Source organism: Vombatus ursinus, unplaced genomic scaffold (genome assembly GCF_900497805.2).
Source record: "Vombatus ursinus unplaced genomic scaffold, bare-nosed wombat genome assembly UNPS02014778.1, whole genome shotgun sequence".
Lineage (NCBI taxonomy): Eukaryota > Metazoa > Chordata > Mammalia > Diprotodontia > Vombatidae > Vombatus > Vombatus ursinus.
In genome coordinates, this window is record NW_020954556.1 from 5,338,701 (window position 1) to 5,357,258 (window position 18,558).

The 18,558-nt window shown below is 39.0% G+C and overlaps 1 protein-coding gene across 9 annotated transcripts in view; it reads left to right on the top strand.

The window, feature by feature from the left end:
• Positions 1-18,558, top strand: part of SLC20A2 (solute carrier family 20 member 2) — a 115,596-nt gene that overhangs the window by 52,235 nt on the left and 44,803 nt on the right. For all 9 annotated transcript variants that reach the window (XM_027865172.1, XM_027865176.1, XM_027865177.1 and 6 more), the window contains 2 exons: positions 12,861-13,413; positions 18,212-18,352. In XM_027865172.1, coding sequence (XP_027720973.1) covers positions 13,125-13,413; positions 18,212-18,352 — 430 coding nt within the window. In that variant the 5' untranslated portion in view covers positions 12,861-13,124. The remainder of the gene's footprint in view (positions 1-12,860; positions 13,414-18,211; positions 18,353-18,558) is intronic.

Here is an 18,558-nt window from a genome sequence, read left to right on the forward strand (position 1 = left end):
TTTACCCATTTAAGAAAAAAGACATAACCAGTAATTTGAGGAAATGTCAGTCTGGACAGTGAAAACAGAAGAACGTATTATTACATTAGAAAGTGAAGAATGTTTACAGCAGAAATGCAAAACAGAAATACAAAAATGCAGAGAAACTTCCTGAGATCTATTCAAAGCTCCTACCCAGAGGCAATTGTGCAAGATGGTTATCTCTGCATGGTTCCATGGCTGTCCTTTAGGAGTTCACTTCTAGATACATGAAAATACTTAACCACTTCAGCTGAGATGTAAATTTTTATTCCTTGCAAAAGATTCTTAGGAGAGATGATGAGCCTCCTTATGACTCTTTCCTAGAAACACCTAGAGGTGGAAAGGAGAACATTGAAGGTTGTCTGATATTGCTTTCCACAGGATGCAGATGATGCTTTTATAATCCTTGTAAGAGATGCTCTTCCAGCCTTGGGCTCTAATGCTTCCCATGGGGAAGAGGTCACTATCTCCTAAGGGAGACCAGTCTGTGGATGGACTGTTCTTTATGTTGTGCTAAAACCTTTCAGAACTTAGCTTTTCACTTGTCACCTCTCTTTACTCTCCTCTTTAGGTTAAATCATTCTAACTCCTTTTATTTTACCTTATTTAATCATAGCATCATGGGATTTAATGCTGAAAGGGATCTTAGAGTTTATCTTGTCAAACTCCAAACAGGCTCAGGGGTGAAATGACTCCAAAGGTCGGGCAGGGAGCAAATCCAAAATTCAAAACCTCGGTTTCTCTGAACCCAAATCTGGTGTTCGTTCCATTGAACTAGCATCAGTGTAGCAGTTTGCTGAGGACCACTATCAGATAGGAATCCCTAATGTTGGTGGGTTTCTCACTCCTCACTGAGGCAGAGGGCAAGACTACAGGGTTGGGGAAACTAGTTTTTTTTTCAACAGTTACTTTTCGTCTCCTCCTCAAGTCCTTAGATACTACCAGGACGTCAGAGACTTTTGGACTACCCTCTTTTCACCTCCCCCTCTCCCATTAGAAACAGTGCTCTTAAGAGAGCTATGATCGATGTTAACGTATTGGTTTCTACATGTATTTTTTTCATGCTTGCTAGCATCATGTTAGTTTTTTTCTATAACTAGGTAATGCATTTAGGGAAAAAATAATCTGAATTATACTCATTATATGATGAGCTGCCTCACAGATTTATGAAGCAATTAGTAATGATTTTAATCTCTCTGGGCTTCAGTTTCCTCATCTTTAAAATGAGAGTTAGATTTAGATGGCTTCTAAACTTCCTTTCATCTTTAAAATTCCACTACTCTGTGATTTTGTTGTGTGTTGTTTCTCATAGACCCTAAAATACTTTGGAATTATCCAAGTAACATTTGTACTTGGAATATGCTGAGTATAAAAGACTTGGAAGGGTGTTGCAAACAAAATATTATCATCCTGTTACACAGTTGTGGTCAGTATGAACGTAAAATATTGATGCTAAACCTCAGGAGAAACAATGGAAATGAAGAAGGTCCAGAGCAGGTGGGTGGCATAATAGATAGAGCTCTGGCTTGGAATCAGGAAGATCTGTGTTCAAAATCCAGCCTCAAATACTTAGTAGCTCTATGACCCTGGGCAAGTCATTTAATCTCAGTGCCTCAATTTCTCCATTCATTTTTTTTTTGTTGAGTTGTTATTTTTATGCCAGATGTATTTATTTGCATGTAAAAGGCAAGGAACTGCTAGTACGTTTAATTTTTCCTCTTTTTGGGCAAAAAACAGTTATTCTGTTATTATCTGTAGATAAGCACCTTCTTATCCAACATTAGATCAGTAGAGGATGTGATTTCTAACTCTAAAATGCTTCCATTTACATAATATGGCATTGAGATCTGTACTTTTTATATTTCTTTATTAGTTTCCATTCAAGTTTCACTTCTGTAATTAGATAACTTAATTTGAATTGGAATCTGAAAATCTATCCTCAGTCATCTCCATAAAAAAAAATATGAGTACTAGGTCCTTTTTAGCCTTCAAAATTACAGTTTAATTTTTTGTTCCAGTATGACTGACCTTTTTCAGAGTAACACAAAAGCCTTAAGGAATATACATAACAGTTGTCATTGTGCAGGGAAGAATTTCTCTGTTATCTCAAAGAGAAGCAAAAGATATTTTTGTCATATGTTAAGGCAGATGAGCTCAGAATAACAAGCATTTAGAATCAAGACTTCATATTTAATATCCCTACGTGAGCAATCTCTCCATTTGTAAAATGAGGGTAATAATGACACCTGCCTCCAAGGTTGTTGGAGGATAAAATGAGATAATATTTGTAAAATGCTTTGCAACCCTCAAAGCATTATATAAATGCTAATTATTTTTTTAAAAAAAAAACAACTAAATGTTAAAAATTGTCTTTACATGTAATTGGGGGGAACATAAAATATTGTTTAAAAAATAAGAATGACTAAAATGAACAAGGGGATAGGATCTTTATATCAACAGACTAACAGATTGAGACTATAGGAAAGGAAAGTGTCTATGTCCATATGTCTATGAAGTTACATAGATGATTGTGAGGTGCCATTCTCATTTGCCAGATTTTGGAGTACTAGACCTACAGAGTCTCTTTGAAGCTTGAAAACGGTAATTTGGCACAAATAAAAAGGAATATGGTACTCCTTTACACAACAGGTAAAGTAATTACCATGAGAGCTGCAGTCCTAGCAATAGGCCGAGTCTCCTTTCTGGAGTTAGAATTATTGGATATGAAGATGACCATTTTATTGTACTCTAAGCATTCATTGTCTTCAGGCTTTTTTTTTTTTTTACCTGAATCCTCATGAGACTTTTGTTTTAATACATGAAGAATTGAGCAGCTGGTTGCCTTTCCAGCTTGGTAGGGCCTTTGGAACTTTGTGCCCCACCTCCAGATCCTGCAAGAGCCCCATTACCAGGATTTTATAATGACACTTCAGAATGGGATCTTTGTAAAAGTCACTTTCTCTTATTCCTGCCAAAATGCAAAATATCTTCTCTGAAGTGATTTCAGTCTGCTGATTTGTGGAGGAAATAGCATTGTCTCTCTCGCCACTGGCCAGGGTGCAGCAATGCATGCTTTCCTCTCCTCTGGGAGTCTGCAGAAAACTCTTAATAACCAGAAGCATTTTTTCTTACCTCTTGGCTCCTTGCATGGACCGTCAGTGGTCTGAATATGGTGTGTCTGGATCCTCCATGCTCTTCAGCAATTTTGAATGACTGACTATTTCTCTCATTCCTTACCGTGGCTGCTCCAAATGTTTTCCTCTTTTCAAATACTTAAGTGCGCTAGATGACTTAGCCTCCTGTGTCACTGAAAATTTGATGCCATGCAGTGTGAGCTGTCTGAGCTTCCTTAAAACTCTCCTCTTTATCGACTTTACTCTTAAGGCCCAAAAGAGAAGGCCATCATTCTCTCTTCTTAGCATCTCTAGCTGCCTGTTCCAGTTCCCATTATGTCACCTTAAACTCAGCACAGGCCAAACAGAGCTCATTAACTTTTCCCCAGTCCTACTTCTCCTTGTGACTTCACAGTTTATATCTGTAGTATCACCATTCACCCAGTCTTCCTATTCAGTAGACATTTATTAAAGACCCCTGGGTGCTAGGGATACAAACAGAAGAACATATTTTGTCTCTGCTTTCAAGGATCCCACCATCTTGATGTGAGTCTTCTTTATCTTTTCTCATAGCCAGTTACTTATCAAATTCTGTTGACTCCACCTCTGTAACAACCCTTCTATCTATCCCTTCTTCTTTTCCTCCATTACCAGCACCCTCATTGATTCCCATTGGAGCTATCAAAATAACCTGCTAAAACATCTTCTCAATTCCACTCTTTTTCCCTTGCAGTCCATACTTTGTATAGATGATAGTTTAGTCTTTATGCACAAACCTAATTCACATTCTTTTCTTGCTCAGAAATCTTCACAGGATCCCTATTGCCTACCAAGTAAAAATTCAGAATTTTTTGCCTGGCATATAAGTCTTTCATGATCTGGTGCTACCCTACCTTTCCAGCTTTCTCTATATTAATCTATTTAATATACTTTGTGTTTCAGCAAAACTGGACTACTCTGTATCACTGAAACATTCTCTGTACTGCCATCTTGCCATGCCTTCATATTTATGCTTGTGATGTCCTCCTGCTTTTGCCTACTGAATTTCTTCACATTTCTTAGGCTGGAATAAAATTTACTGTGCCTCAGGTGAATCCAAAAAAGCAGTAATTGTAGTAACACTGTCAGACAAGCAAAAAGCAAAATTCATGATATAGGTATGATAAACAAGAAAATTACATTATATTAAAAGAAGCCATAGACAACAAATCACTATCATTAGTAAATTTATGTGAATGAATGAAAAAAAGTATTTATGAAACACTATACAAAGCACTGTGCTAAGTGCTGGGAATATAAATGTAAAAGTAGGATAGTTCCTGCTCTCAAGGAGTTCATGGCCCACTGGGGTAGAAAATTCATATGGAAGGTTTTAGCTGCAAGTCAGATGGGAAGGTACCATTGTTCTCATAGTCATAGCCCCAGCACATGGTAATGCCTCTAATTTAATGTCATTTTCATCATTGAAATCATATCAGTTTCTGATATTGAACCATTTGATGGTGCCAGTGACTTTGGGGATAGGCACTTTGTTTTCCGGGTCGTCAGTACCTGAGGCTTTGACACCTAGAGGAGCAGGGATGGCTTTCCAGGATGACAGCTGAGGTCACTGGGCTGGAAGCATTGCTATTTCCAAGGCTCTTGGGTTCAGGGTCCTGGGCTATTTCCATCGGGGTCTGAGGTGAAATAGTAGTAAAAGTCACAGGAGTGGTAGTGGTTTGACTTGCTTGGCAGCTATTGCCTCCTATCTTTCCCTCGGGGGGCTTGTTGCTTCAGTTAGACTAGCTTTCCTGCTTTCTGGGTGGCAGTTGGTTGGTAGTTGGTGGGGAAGGCTGGCCCCTTCTCCGTAGCAGTTGTTTCTCTGGATGATGGCTTGGAGAACTAGACTTAAAAGGAGATTTAGTGTTCTGGGGAGTGCTTCTATTCCCAGGCCTCTTGGGCTTCTCTACCTGTCAATTGAAGTTGGTCAGCAGTTGTTGGTGGTGGTCATGAAGGAAGATGGACCTCTTCTCTCCAATGATTTCTTCCTTCGTTGATGGCTGCAGGAGATAGACAGGAAGCAGATCAAGTAGTTTTAGGATGTTGGGGGACTACTATTCCCACATCTCGTAGGTTCAGGGCCCTAAGCTGGCTCCATCATGGTCTGAGGGGAGATGGTAGTCAAGGTGGCGGTAGTGGTGGTTTGATTTGCCTGGCACCTGCTGCCTTCTATTTCTCCTTCTGGGTGCCTGACTTCTTCAGCTAGGCTGGCGTGCCTGGCTTCTTCAGCTAGGCTGGCTTGCCTGCTCTGTGGGTGGCAGTTCATTGGCAGTTTGTTTGCATTTGGTAGGCATGGCACCAATTGCCATAGCTTTTAAATTCATAAAGAGAAAAATTAGCTGAATTACAAGAAGACATAGTCACACAATAATCATAAGGAGACTTTAATGTCCCTCTCCCAGATTTGGTCATATTTAACAAAAAGATAAACAAAGGGATAAATCTAGAATTGGACAAATTACTGAAGTCTTACACATTCTTTAAGGTCTGCTGGATGGAGGTGGCTAGGTGGTGCAGGGGATAGAGTAGGGACCTAAAGTTAGGAGGACCTAAATTCAAATGTGATCTGAATTCAAATGTGATGTTACTAGCTATCTGACCCTGAGCAAGTCACTTTGCCTCACTTTCTTCAGCTGTAAAATGGAGATAATAATACCACCCACCTCCCAGGATTGTTGTGAGATCCAAAGGAGATACTATTCATAAGGTGCTTAGCACAGTTCCTGGCACATAGTAGGCAATTAATTATTTTTTCCTTCTTTTCTTCCTTCCCTTCTTTCTTTTCTTCCTTTCCTCTCCTTCCTTCGTTCCAAGCCCAATTCAAATGCCACCTTCACAAAGCCTTCCATAATTTTGCCCATTGGTAATATTATCTTTCTTACACGAACTCACTTAATACTCTGCTTTGCATTTCTCTAATTCACCAACCAATTAAAATTTTGTATTATACTTATCATGTTTATGCCCTATCCCCCCTTCTAGATTCTTCTAGATAACTTGATGAAGGAAAGGATCATATCTTAAGTAAATTTTATTTCTCCTTCAGCACCTAGTATCAGCACCTGCACATAGTAGGGACATAATAAGTGTTTATTGTTTTTTAAAGGACCCTCTGCTGGAATATTGTTGGAAGGGTTGAATTTGATCATATTGCAATGTAGTTTGAGTGGGGGTATTTTGTTTTTGCACAGTTGTATAACTTTTTTGTATTTCATAGTTATATAATTTCTTCCCAGGCCTTTCTTGGGGGCCAAGCTGGCATTTTAGGAAAGGAAAATATCTTTTAAATTATATTAATTCAGCTTGTTATAAGGAAAAAAAGTGCTGGTCTTGGAGTCATGAAGTCAGATTTTGCCCCAGTACTTCATATGTGTGACCATGAGCAAATCATTTAACTTATTTGAGCTTCATTTTCCTCTTCTGTAATAACCCTAGTACCTACGCCCTAAGACTGTCCTAAGGATCAAATGAGACAATGTATGCAAAGTTCTTTGCAAACTTTAAAGTATTGTATGAATGTTAATTATTATTCTAGTGCAAAGATAGTAATTTCATCAGCATGGGTACTTCCTCCAATGATATAGGTCACTACTCCTCTATGCCTGAGTAGACATCTTCATGGGTTGCCAAAAAAAAAAAAAATCACCCCCTGGTGGCCAAATCTCTGATGATGAGCCTCTCTTCCTTTAGTTAGGTTGGTCCCAGGTTGAATGTCAGTGATCTAATCTGTCAAGGGGCCCCTACTCACATTCGTTCCGGCCTGCTATAGTTTGCCAGTGCTGGCACTTCACTGATGTAGCTTTGAGAACCTTGGGTCACTTGTACGGTACAATGAGGTATTGGAGCAAGTCTTTATAGAAGGGCAAGAACACATGCAGGTTTGCCATCCATAACATTGCCTGTTAGAGAAGAGCACAAAAAAGCTACTGTCCACTTAGGATAGTTGTTTTTTCTCCCTCTCCCTCCCCCTTTCCCTCTCCTCTCTTCCTCTCTCCCCTCTCTTCTCTTCTCTTCTCTTCTCCTCTCTTCTCTTCTCTTCTCTTCTCTTCTCTTCTCTTCTCTTCTCTTCTCTTTTCTTCTCTTCTCTCTCTCTCTCATTTTCATTGCTATAATTTGCTTTTATATCACCCAGATTTCCCCTGTATTTTCCCCCTCACTCCTCCCAGAGAGCCGTATAAGAATATAAAAAGAAAAAATTTTAAAAGGAGAAAAGAAAAAAGATTAGTAAAACTGATCAATACATTGAAAAAAATCAACATATGAAATGCTCCATACCCATGGACTCCTACCTCTGCAAAGAAGTGGAGATGCCCATATATTAGTACTTAACCAAAAATAAACCTCACAGTTCATCTTACAAGCTAAATATGACCTACTGTTTTGGGAGGAACAAGGGCCATGTGATCTCGAAGAAGGGAAACAACTGAAGAGAATTAGAAGGTTTAGGGCTGTGAGACAGACCCCCTAATCTGAGAAGCATCACTTTGGAAACATCAGATAGCTCTTTTAATGTAGAGGTAACTGGAACATTAGAAAGTACACCATGTATAATACAGGGCACGTATGGCCCTGTACTTGGAAAACTGTTTTTGGCACTTCTTTCCCCAGCTTATAGGGGACTGAGTGAATGAAAACTCATTGCATTTCTTCCTTTGGGTATCCTTTGTGGATGTCTTTCATCTCCACTGTTCGGAGCTTCAGCCTCACTTCTGATTCTGTTCTCCAGTAGTAATAATAATAACTGATTTTGTATAATGCTTTACAAAGGACTGTTTACACATTACCTCCTTTGAGCCGCACCCTTTGAGATGAGTACTATATATTATCCCTATTTTATAGATGAGGAAACTGCGTGTCAGAGGTAGCATTCTCCTATCACCCCGTCACTCCCTTAACCATATTTCATTCTTGGCTCTCCCTCTGGTCTGTTTTTCAGTTCCTCTGCTCCTCTCCAGGATTGTGGCCTTCTCTGTAGACCTGCCATCCCTGGCATTTTGCTTGTGATTTAAAGCAAAACTGCTTACATACTCCATATGTATATGTGCTGTTTGAAGGTGTTTTAAGTCAAGTTTCAGGACTATCTGTATTTTCAAGTACTTGAATTTGACATTTTTAGTGAAATAATAAAGAGTACAGTTAATTCAAACTCAATATGTTCAGATCAGTATCCTGAATCATAAAGTACATTAAACAATACCTTCTGTATTAGCTAGCTACTTTTGCCAAGAAGAAATCTTCTATGTTGTTTTTTAGATAAGATCAGGCAAGGGAAAGCAAGGAAGAAGTCTTCTTGTCTAGGAGAGAGATATTCCAGCTCACCCATCCATAGCCAGAAGGGAAAATAGAACGTATTATACACAACAGAGAAGATAAAATGAAGCGTTATTATCTTTTTACTTCTACCTAAAAATGAGAGCAAATAGAAATTCAACTCTAGATCCTTGAAAAATAACTTGGAATCCTTTTCTACCCAGTCCTAGAGGATGATAATGAGCATGAGTAGTATTTGGCCTGGGTGGGCTATCGTGAAAAACCTGCAGAGCAGCAAAGGTTGGCAGTCAAATGAGATAATGTATGTCAAGTGTCTCATCAGACTTGCATGAATGAACTTTATATGAATGTCAGTTATTACGGAATCTTTCTTGCTGCTGTGGGGGGAGGGGTGCACGTACACTCATTTTTAAATGTTGGGGGTGGTGGGTAGGGGTGGTGGGTAGTGGTGGTGGTAGTTGTTAACCCTGGCATCACCGGCGGGCCAGTCTTCTGGAAGAGGTATACCGTGAGTCAAGCCCCTGGCCTGCTGCAGGTGGTCTGGAGAAAGGGAAAAGATAGTGAAGCAAACTTTCTGACCCAGCCATTTTTACCCATAAATATTTCCCAAAGGAGTAATACCCTAAGCCATGATTAGATAATACCACAGTTCTTCAAGGACTAAGATCATATCTCATCTGCACTTTTCCACAAGGTATGAATTTCATCCATGGTACCTGATAAATTCTCCCCTTAGGGTCTGCCTGCCTCCCTTATGAGAGGTGTCTGATGTTTGTTGAATAGATATCTATTATATTTGAAGCCCAGACTGGGCCCTGGATGAGATATTGAGTGTAAATAAGACATGGTCCCTAATGTCATTGCATTTAGCATTTGACTAGTGACTTGTATAAAGGTACAGGTGTCACAGTTATCAGACCTGTGGGTAACACAAAGCTGGGAAGGTTAAATCCAATACATTGAATTACTAAATTATATCCAAAAACATCTCTACAGGCTAGAACATTGAGTAGACTCCAATAAAATGAAATTTAATAGGGATAAGTATAAAGTTTGGGTTCAAAAAATCAATTTAATAAGTACAGTATGGAGAAGGTATTACTAGATAGCAGTTTTCCTGAAAAAACCCTGTAGGGGTTTTTAGTGGATGAGAAGTTCAGCAGGTTGCTATGGCAGCCAAAAAATCGAATGTTTGTCTCTGGTTTCACCAAGAGAGTGTCTAGAACCAGGAAAGTGATCAGTCCCTCTGTATTCTACCCTTAGAGTACATTTGGAATATGTTCAGGTCTAGAAGATACATTTTAGGAATGACTTAGATAAGATTGAGAACATCTGGAGGAGAGCAAACAGGATGGTGCCATGTGAGTTTCACTTGAAAGTAACGGGAATATTTCGCCTAGAAAAGGCTTGTTGTTACTGTGTCTTGCTCTTCATGACCCTGCTGACCATACTGTCCATGAGGTTTTCTTGGAAAAGATACCAGAGTGGTTTACCATTTCCTTCTCCAGCGGATTAAGGCAAACAGAGATTAAGTGACTTGCCCAGGGTCACACAGCTAGAAAGTGTTTGAGGCCAGAGTTATGTTCAGGTGTTCTTGACTGCAGGCCCAGCCACTAGCTGCCTCCTAAGGAAGGCTTACTAGGTACAATAATAACCAACTTTGAATGTATTTTAATATCTGAAGCCCATCTTGTGGGAGATGGGGGTTAGCCTTTTTTCCTTGTTCACAGTGGTCATAACTAGGAGAAATGGTTGCATGGAAGTAGCCTTTTGGTTTGATAATACTAACGATTATCATTCTCCCAAAGTGGTGTAGACTACGTCAGGAAGTAAGTATTGGTTTTCTCTTCACCAGGTGTTCTAGTAAAGGCTGCGTGGCCAGACTTGTTCACGTGTTCTGGAAGGGATATGGGTTGGCCTCTGAGGTCCCTGCCTATAAGATTCTGTAAAATAATAGAAAAATTTTAGGACCTGCAGAATTGGAATGAAAATATTATCAACAATAACATTATATTCATCTTCTACTTCTTTATATCCCCATCGTCCCAAGCACAGGGCCTCGCATGGAGTAGATACTTAGCAAATGTTTGCCAAATAAGTGAACAAACGTTCATTTATTTATCGGTGAACTTCTCTGTGCCTCAGTTTCCTGAAACATCACCTGCCTCTCAGGTTTGTTGTGAAGATAAAAAATGAAATAATGTTTTTAAAGCCCTTTGCAAACCTTAAAGCACTATGTAAATTCTGTCATCATCACCAGCATTATATGATATTCAGTGCATATATGGCTTTTTGCTAAATATAATACAGTGAATACAGAGATTGTAAAAACTTGCATTTGTATAGAGTTTTAGAATTTACAAAGTGATTTCATACACATTATTTCATTTGATCTTCACAGAAACTATGTGAGATAGGTAAGGTATATATTATCATCTCCATTGTGCAGATGAGGAAACTTCCATTTACAAAGCCTTAATGATTTGCCCATAGTTGCACAGCTAGCACATAGTAATCTGGGACTCAATTCTGAGTCTTCTCTCTGCAATTACAGTGCTCTAGACTACCGCACTCTTATTTTTTTTAAGAATGTTTTTATTTTTTTCTCAATTACATATAAAAGCAATTTTTAACATTCATTTACAAATTTTTTGAGTTTCGTGTTTCCTTCCTCCTTCCCCTCTCCCCTCCATGAAAAAGCAGGCACTTTGATATAGGCTGTATACGTACAGTCACGTTAAGCATATTTCCATGTTAGCCATGTTGCAAAAGAGAACACAGACCAAAAAAGAGAAAGAAAGAAATATGCTTCGGTCTGCATTCAGACTCCGGTTTTCTTTGGAGATGGATAGATAGCATTTCTCATCATGAGTTCTTCAGAATTGTCTTGGATCATTGTCTTGTTGAGAATAACTAAGTCATTCGCAGTTGATCATTATACAATATTACTGTTACTGTGTACAGTGTTTTCCTAATTGCTTCATGTTTCATCAATTCATGTCGGTCTTCCCAAATTTTTCTGAAAGCATCCTGCTCACCATTTCTTATAGCACAATAGTATTCCATCAGAATCATATACCACAACTTGTTCAGCCATTCCCCAGTTGACGGATGTCCCCTCAATTTCTAATTCTTTGCCACCACAGAAAAGGCTACTATAAATATTTTTGTACACACAGGCCCTTTTCCTTTTTCCTTTGATATCTTTGGGATACAGAGGTAGTAGAGTTATTGCTGGGTCAAAGGGTATGCACAGTTTTATAGCCCTTTGTGCGTAGTTCCAAATTGCTCTCTGGAATGGTTGAATCAGTTTACAACTTCACCAACGGTCCATTAGTGTCCCAATTTTTATACATCCCCTCCTACATTTATTGTTTTTCTTTTCTATCATGCTAGCCAATCTGACAGGTGTGAGATGGTACCTCAGAGTTGTTTTAATTTGCATTTCTCTATTCAGTAGTGATATAGAGCATTTTTCATATGGCAACAGATAGCTTTAATTTCTTCTTTTGAAAAGTATCTGTTCACATCCTTTGATCATTTATCAAAATACTCTTCTTTATAACCCATTATAACATACTGCCCAAATAGTTAAATCTGGTCCTTGTCCATCCAGTAACAAGTACATAAATGAATGAATGGATAAATAGATGAATGAGTGAATAAATTACTGTTTGAAGTGTTTATGATTATAGTCATTTAATTTTAAGATATACTCTTTTCTAAGATATACTCTTTTCCTTATCTTCCTACTGCTTAGTGAAAAATATTTATGTCTATCTACAAGGAAGAATTAAAATGTAATGAAACTGATAGCACAAGTCACATCTCATATACATATATATGTTAACAGGTAATTATTAGTGATACTCTTAAACAGGCATTGGCAGGCCTGCTGTCTGTTTTTGTAAGACCCATGAGCTAAGAATGGTGTTTACATTTTAAAATAAAGTTTTATTGTTTGTTGTCAGAGGTCCATGTTTGGTCCTCCCCACTATAGATTGCCAGTCTCTGCTCTAGAACAATGGTTGACAATTCTCATTCTAGAAAATTATGTTTATGTTGAAGTCCTAAATTATCCATTTTTTTGTCCTTTGGAGATAGTTACTCATTTCTCAGAACAATGATAAGTTATATTTATGTTTTATCATTGTGAAATTAAAACCTTGACACATTAAAGCTTCCTATTCCAAAATATGGTAGTAACGTATGATCTAGACATCGATGATCCCATTAGAAGCTAGTGTTTCTTTTTGCATTGACCTAATTATAATCTTATTTGAATTGCACTATGGTTCAAAGTGTCACATGCCAAGTTAGATCCCATTAGTAGGCTTAAAACATTTATTTCTGAAAGAACGGATTGTTACAGGTTGCTTAGGGTAATTGATTTCTTTGCTTCTCTTTCTGTTACAGGAGGGGATATCACAGCGTTTCTAGTCTCAGAGAAAAATATGGAATGTGTTTTACTGCTGACTGAACACAACCAAACAAACTGTACAGACAATAGTTTGAGAACCAGCAGTTAGCAGTTTGCTTAGGCTCTAACACTATCCAGCACTTTCCAGAGCAAAATCTCTGTTTACAAGAACTCTACCTTACAAGGTTTTTACAAAACCTCAAGCTTGGTTTATTTAAGTATTTCTACAAAAGAAAAACTCCTGTGGTCCACTTGCAAAAATGGCTATGGATGATTACTTGTGGATGGTCATTTTGGGCTTTATCATAGCCTTTATCTTGGCATTTTCCGTTGGTGCAAATGATGTGGCCAATTCCTTTGGCACAGCTGTGGGTTCTGGCGTGGTGACCTTGAAGCAGGCTTGCATTTTGGCATCAATATTTGAAACGACGGGATCAGTGTTGTTAGGAGCAAAAGTGGGAGAGACTATTCGAAAAGGTATTATTGACGTGAACCTATACAATGAGACAGTGGAAACGCTGATGGCCGGGGAAGTTAGCGCCATGGTTGGTAAGTGGATGTATTTTTATAACTGATGGAAAAATTATCTACTGGCCTAGTTCCTTGTAGATCTCTTTTGTTATGTATCTATAAAAGTGATTTTGCTTTAGTTTAAGAAAAAGGTGGGGCTTGGCCCTTAAAACCTGATTATTTTTCTTCCTAGGTTTATACTTTCTAATGTTTTGTTTTGGGTTTTTTTTTTGGTGGTCTTTTTATTTCAAGCAGAAATTCATTTCTTCAAGTTGTCATCAAGGTTAAAAACACCACTGAAAATAAGTTTTTGGTGTTTTTCATAATCAGGAAAAGCCTGCAGTAATAGAATGACCTTATGGATTATTTATAATTATAATGCATTATTAGATCACTAAGAAGTAAAATTTATCTGTAATCCCCCATTTTGAAGGCTTACTTATGAAGTTCCCTTAGCATACGTTAACATATTTAAATTTTCTTTCAATAATCGATTAACTGTTTAAAAAATCAATAACAGTTTTGAACAATTTAATTTTTTTATTTCAAATTAATTCTGGAGCAGTAAGACAATGTCTTAATTGCATATGTTTTAACTGAATTCTGGCTTTCTGCAGTCATCTTAATCCCTTGTTGGCTCTTGTTTTGACTGTCAACTCTCTACCCAGGGGAGGTCTCTATGGTTTGGTTTCTGGCTAGGAGGTGTTTTTGTCACCTAGTCACAGTAATAAGCTTTTCTTGGTAGTCTTAGACTTGTCTCAAATGAGGGGAAATGTGTTCAGAGCTAAATGGAATATGCTAATGACCTGAAATGCTAGTGTTAGAGTTCATTTTTCCAACCCCTAAAATATATCCACAGCCCTTAGGCAGGAATCTGGATTTGGAGATAGTGCTATGATCTGAGATTTATAGACTGTTAGAAGCAGAAAGGACTTTAGAGACCATTTAGTCCAGGCTTCTTAATCGTTTTTTGTGTCATGGATCCCTTTGACAGTCTGGTCAAGCCCTTCTCAGAATAATTCTTTAAATGTATAAAATTTAAAAATAGGATTACAAAGGAAACCGATGATAGGGAAATACTTATCCACTTTACAGCTAAATCAGTTGAAATTGAAACACAAAGGTATTTTCCCCCATCCAAGTTCACAAACCCCTTAAAAGCCCCTGATTCAGTTATTTGCTATACCCCAAAATAAAATTCCAAGACAGAAATGTGTTGAGTGTAGCTGACACTCTTCTTTCTCTTTTCCCCAGGTAGAAATGGCAGCAGGCAGATGATCCATGCAGGCAGGGTAGGTGGGAGGAGAGGACCAGCAGAAAGCCTATCAGCTCTGACTTGACCCCTTTAGTGGGGAGGGTACAGTAGCACTTCTGGGAAGTCACTAATGCATCACAGCGGGCTACAGTGAGAATTTTGCCAGCCCTGCGATTGTTTCTTTTACCACTAACTTTGCTTAAATACAGGTAGCAAAAGGATTGTCATGTCTGATTCAGGATAGCTTATTTCAGCAAGGATATTTTGAAAGGATTTGCTTGAGGCATCTAATGAACAGTGTATGCTACTAACTCTAGTTTCTACTCAAGAAAGTGTCTACTTTTCAACCAAAGCATAAGGCATTTTAATTCTAACACTTGTTATGGAATTTTGAACTCCTCTTCATTGAAATTGCTGATCACAATTTGTTGAACATTATCGAAGTTTCTTTTAGGGAAATGAGAGAGATTTGTAGAATTCACTTTTGCCTTAATAACAGTGATGACATATTCAGACTTATTCAAACCTAGCTATAATTAAAATTTCCCATCAGGTTGATTTGGGTAAGATGTAAGAGAGGTGTTTGGGCATACAGTAAGAAGGAGAGAAAAAAAAGCATAGCATCCACTGAACAGACCACTTGTCCCCTTGTTACTTTTAGTTCACAGGAAAGGTGATGTTTCAGCAGAAAGGTTTTCCAGAAAGCACAACTGTGGGCAGTACCAGAAGTGTGGCTTCAACATTTGTGTTGCTGTTACCTGGCCACATGCTAGGACTTGTCCAGAGTGTCACCTCTCAAGCACTGGCTCTGTGCCAGGAAAACAAGAGGCTCCTGGATGCCCATCACCTCGGCCACGACTGGTGCTGGTCACCTAACTCGGGACTTTCCCTTTTTTCTTCCTTGATAGTACCTGTTGGCCTTGTTTGCTTTGGCTTCATCTTCTTGGTTTACACTTAGACAAACACCCAAGGCCCTCTTCCCACTTTAGAGGGAAGGGATAAGATTTAATGAGGTTTTTATCCACTAAAATAATTGGAATTCTTTGGACCTGGGTACTCTATGAACTTAAGGTGTTTTTGGTTTTGTGGTTATTCCTGCCCTTGCCAAAACCAAAGCTCATCTGTCCAGGTGCCTGGATTCTCCCAGTCCTCGTCTTCTAAATTCAACGTCCATTTCTTCTTTTTCCCTTCTCCCCTTGGTTCCCTCTTTTTTTTCCCCCTTCTTGGCTCTTTTACTTTAGAAACTCTCCCTGCAAGCTCTGTGTCTCCATGCATCCTCATGATGCTGTGCTGGAGTCAGGTTGATTCACTTGGGCAGGATGAGTTGTGAGTAACAACTGAATTTCAGGAAGTGGGTTTGGGGTCTCGTTTTGTTTTCCTTTCACTCCAGCACAGCCCCCACCTGGCTTGTTCATTGCCTCTGCCCCTTTGCTTTGACTCCTTATGCTAGCTGCCTCATTTGAGAGTACCAGTGTTTGCAGAAACCTCCAGGGGCCCCCAGCCTCTGGGGTTGCTGAGCATCTTCTCATGGCAGCCCCTGCAGCTGCATGAAGAAACCACTGCCCTGTACTGCCCTCACCACATTCCTCCTCCTAGCAGCCCTTCCAGTCACCACTTCCATGCCCTTCAACTCTGAAAATACCTCTCCCTTCTTTGTAGCATCTACTCTCTCTCTCATCTCTTCCATGTCCACCCTGGCCTTGCCTCTACCATTCTTTTTCTCCGTCCCAAAAACCTTTTTGTTCCAGGATGTTTGTCTTTTCCCCCACCCTCCTATTCTTTTATCTTATACCCCCAATCCTAAGTGTAATTTCATCCTTTTATTTGTGTAAGACCCCTCCATCCTGTGTTACAGTACTCCTTTTCATTTCCCACAGGTCTTCTCCTCAGTCTCAAACCTCATCCTTCTCTCTACTCCCTCCTCAAAATTCTTCCCCATTGTCCTTAATCAAATCCCAACATTAATCCAGGGTCTTTCATTTTTTTTTCTCCCAAGTTTCCTCTCTCGCTCTTCCTGTCCTTTCAGATGCCCCATCATTCCCTTCCATCCTCCCTCCCTTCCTTCCTCCTCCAGTCAGTCCCTGTATCCCCTGCCTTTCCCCATAAGCTTTCCTGCTCCAGGACATTATTATATGGTCAGCCAGAGAAAGCAGTAGCAACTTTCATGAAGGAAAACTGCAAGGTCTGAATTCAGTTGGGTGAGTTTTTAATGTTCTGTTACCTCATTAGACTATTAAAATTTTTTTAAATGTAAATTGAAGAATTCTTTTTTAAAAAGCTATGATTTCATATCATGGAGTGCTCTCTCAAATCTTAAATTTTTCCTAATGAGCCAGATTTGGACATCTCAGGGCCCATGGTGTGCGAGCCTGGGTGCTGCCATGGAGTTTGTTTCCAGTCTGGCAGCTGGCAAGCACACTAGTAACCACTGGCCTTCTCCCTCCTTCACACGTTTTGGTACATGCACATGTCATTCCCTAGCTTTCATTGAATCAAAGGTCAGCATGCACAACACTCATTGACTGAAGCAGCTGTCTCTATTGCTTCACCAAATAGGTGGTTAGAATCGCCGGGACCATACAGACATTTGTTTTCCTGTGACTCGTAAGATTTTGTTTGAATAAAATGCCAGGAGTCTGCCTAAAAGTACTGCTGCTGCTGCCAAGCAACTAAACTTTTCTCCAGAATTAACATTTGGGATTAATAACCTACTCTGCTTATCAGCCAAAACCTTTGTTCCCTTACAGCTTAGTATGAGCATTTCAACAACTGTTTCTGAAAGTGATCTCTCCCAGCTGAGGCTTTTAATACTCACTGCAAAATTTGATCTGCTTATGAAAATGTGTTCTGAAGAGAACTAGAGCCTAGAAAAATATCAAGCCTAGAAAAGACAGTGACATAAAGGTGAAATGACAGAGTGCTAAACTGAGGTATTGTTTTAATTCCTGAGCAATAAAAGGCATAAGGGAGACCCAGCATGAGAGACTCTACCTGAAAGTGAATACCTGTGAGATAGAGCTGAAATGTCAGTAGTACCCCAACAGCCCCCTTTGGGTGGCCAGATGCCAACAAGTAATGTTGGTATGTTTTGTTACAGTCTGAACTGGCATGCCAACGTAGGAATGTGAGAACAGAAAAGGCCCATAGAGATGGGGAAACTGAGACCCCAAGAAGCCAGGTGTGACACAACTGATTAGTCTATGAGCTAGGACTGTCTTGAGCCCCCTAATATGTAAACAAGAAATGATTAAAGAATCGTGAACTCTTACAGCATAGGTGTTATCTTTATTGTTTTCTTTTTAGAGTCTAATCCCCTGCTTGGTTTTGACCAAACTACGTAATAGTACATGTTCACCATCACCACCAACAGCTATAAATGTGGAAAAGTTATGGGTTGATAGCATCAAAAGCTGAGATTCTACACATCTGACTAAACATATTAGGATGTTTTTTTAATCTAGATGTAACACTGTATGAAAAAAAAAAACATTCCATAGAAAGACTAATCCAAGGAGTTATTGTTAAAGCCCATACTAGATGCTCTTCATCTGATTTTTTTTCTTTTCATCTTTCAACTTCTAGGTTCTGCTGTTTGGCAGCTGATAGCATCATTCTTGAGACTTCCAATCTCAGGAACCCATTGCATTGTGGGTTCTACCATAGGATTCTCACTTGTTGCAATTGGTACAAAAGGTGTACAGTGGATGGAGCTTGTCAAGATTGGTAATTGTCATTTCCTTTTATATACAGGGATAAGTTGAGAAAATCTTTGTTAATGAGAAAAAATTTTACAGAGGGATGTCTCCCCCTTTTTCTAAACTCTTAACATTTTTTGTCATATTTTGCTTATTTGTGAGTCATGTGTATGTGATATTATTTCCTTAAATTGCTGTTTTGTGTTTGAAACGTAACTATAATGGAGATTGTGA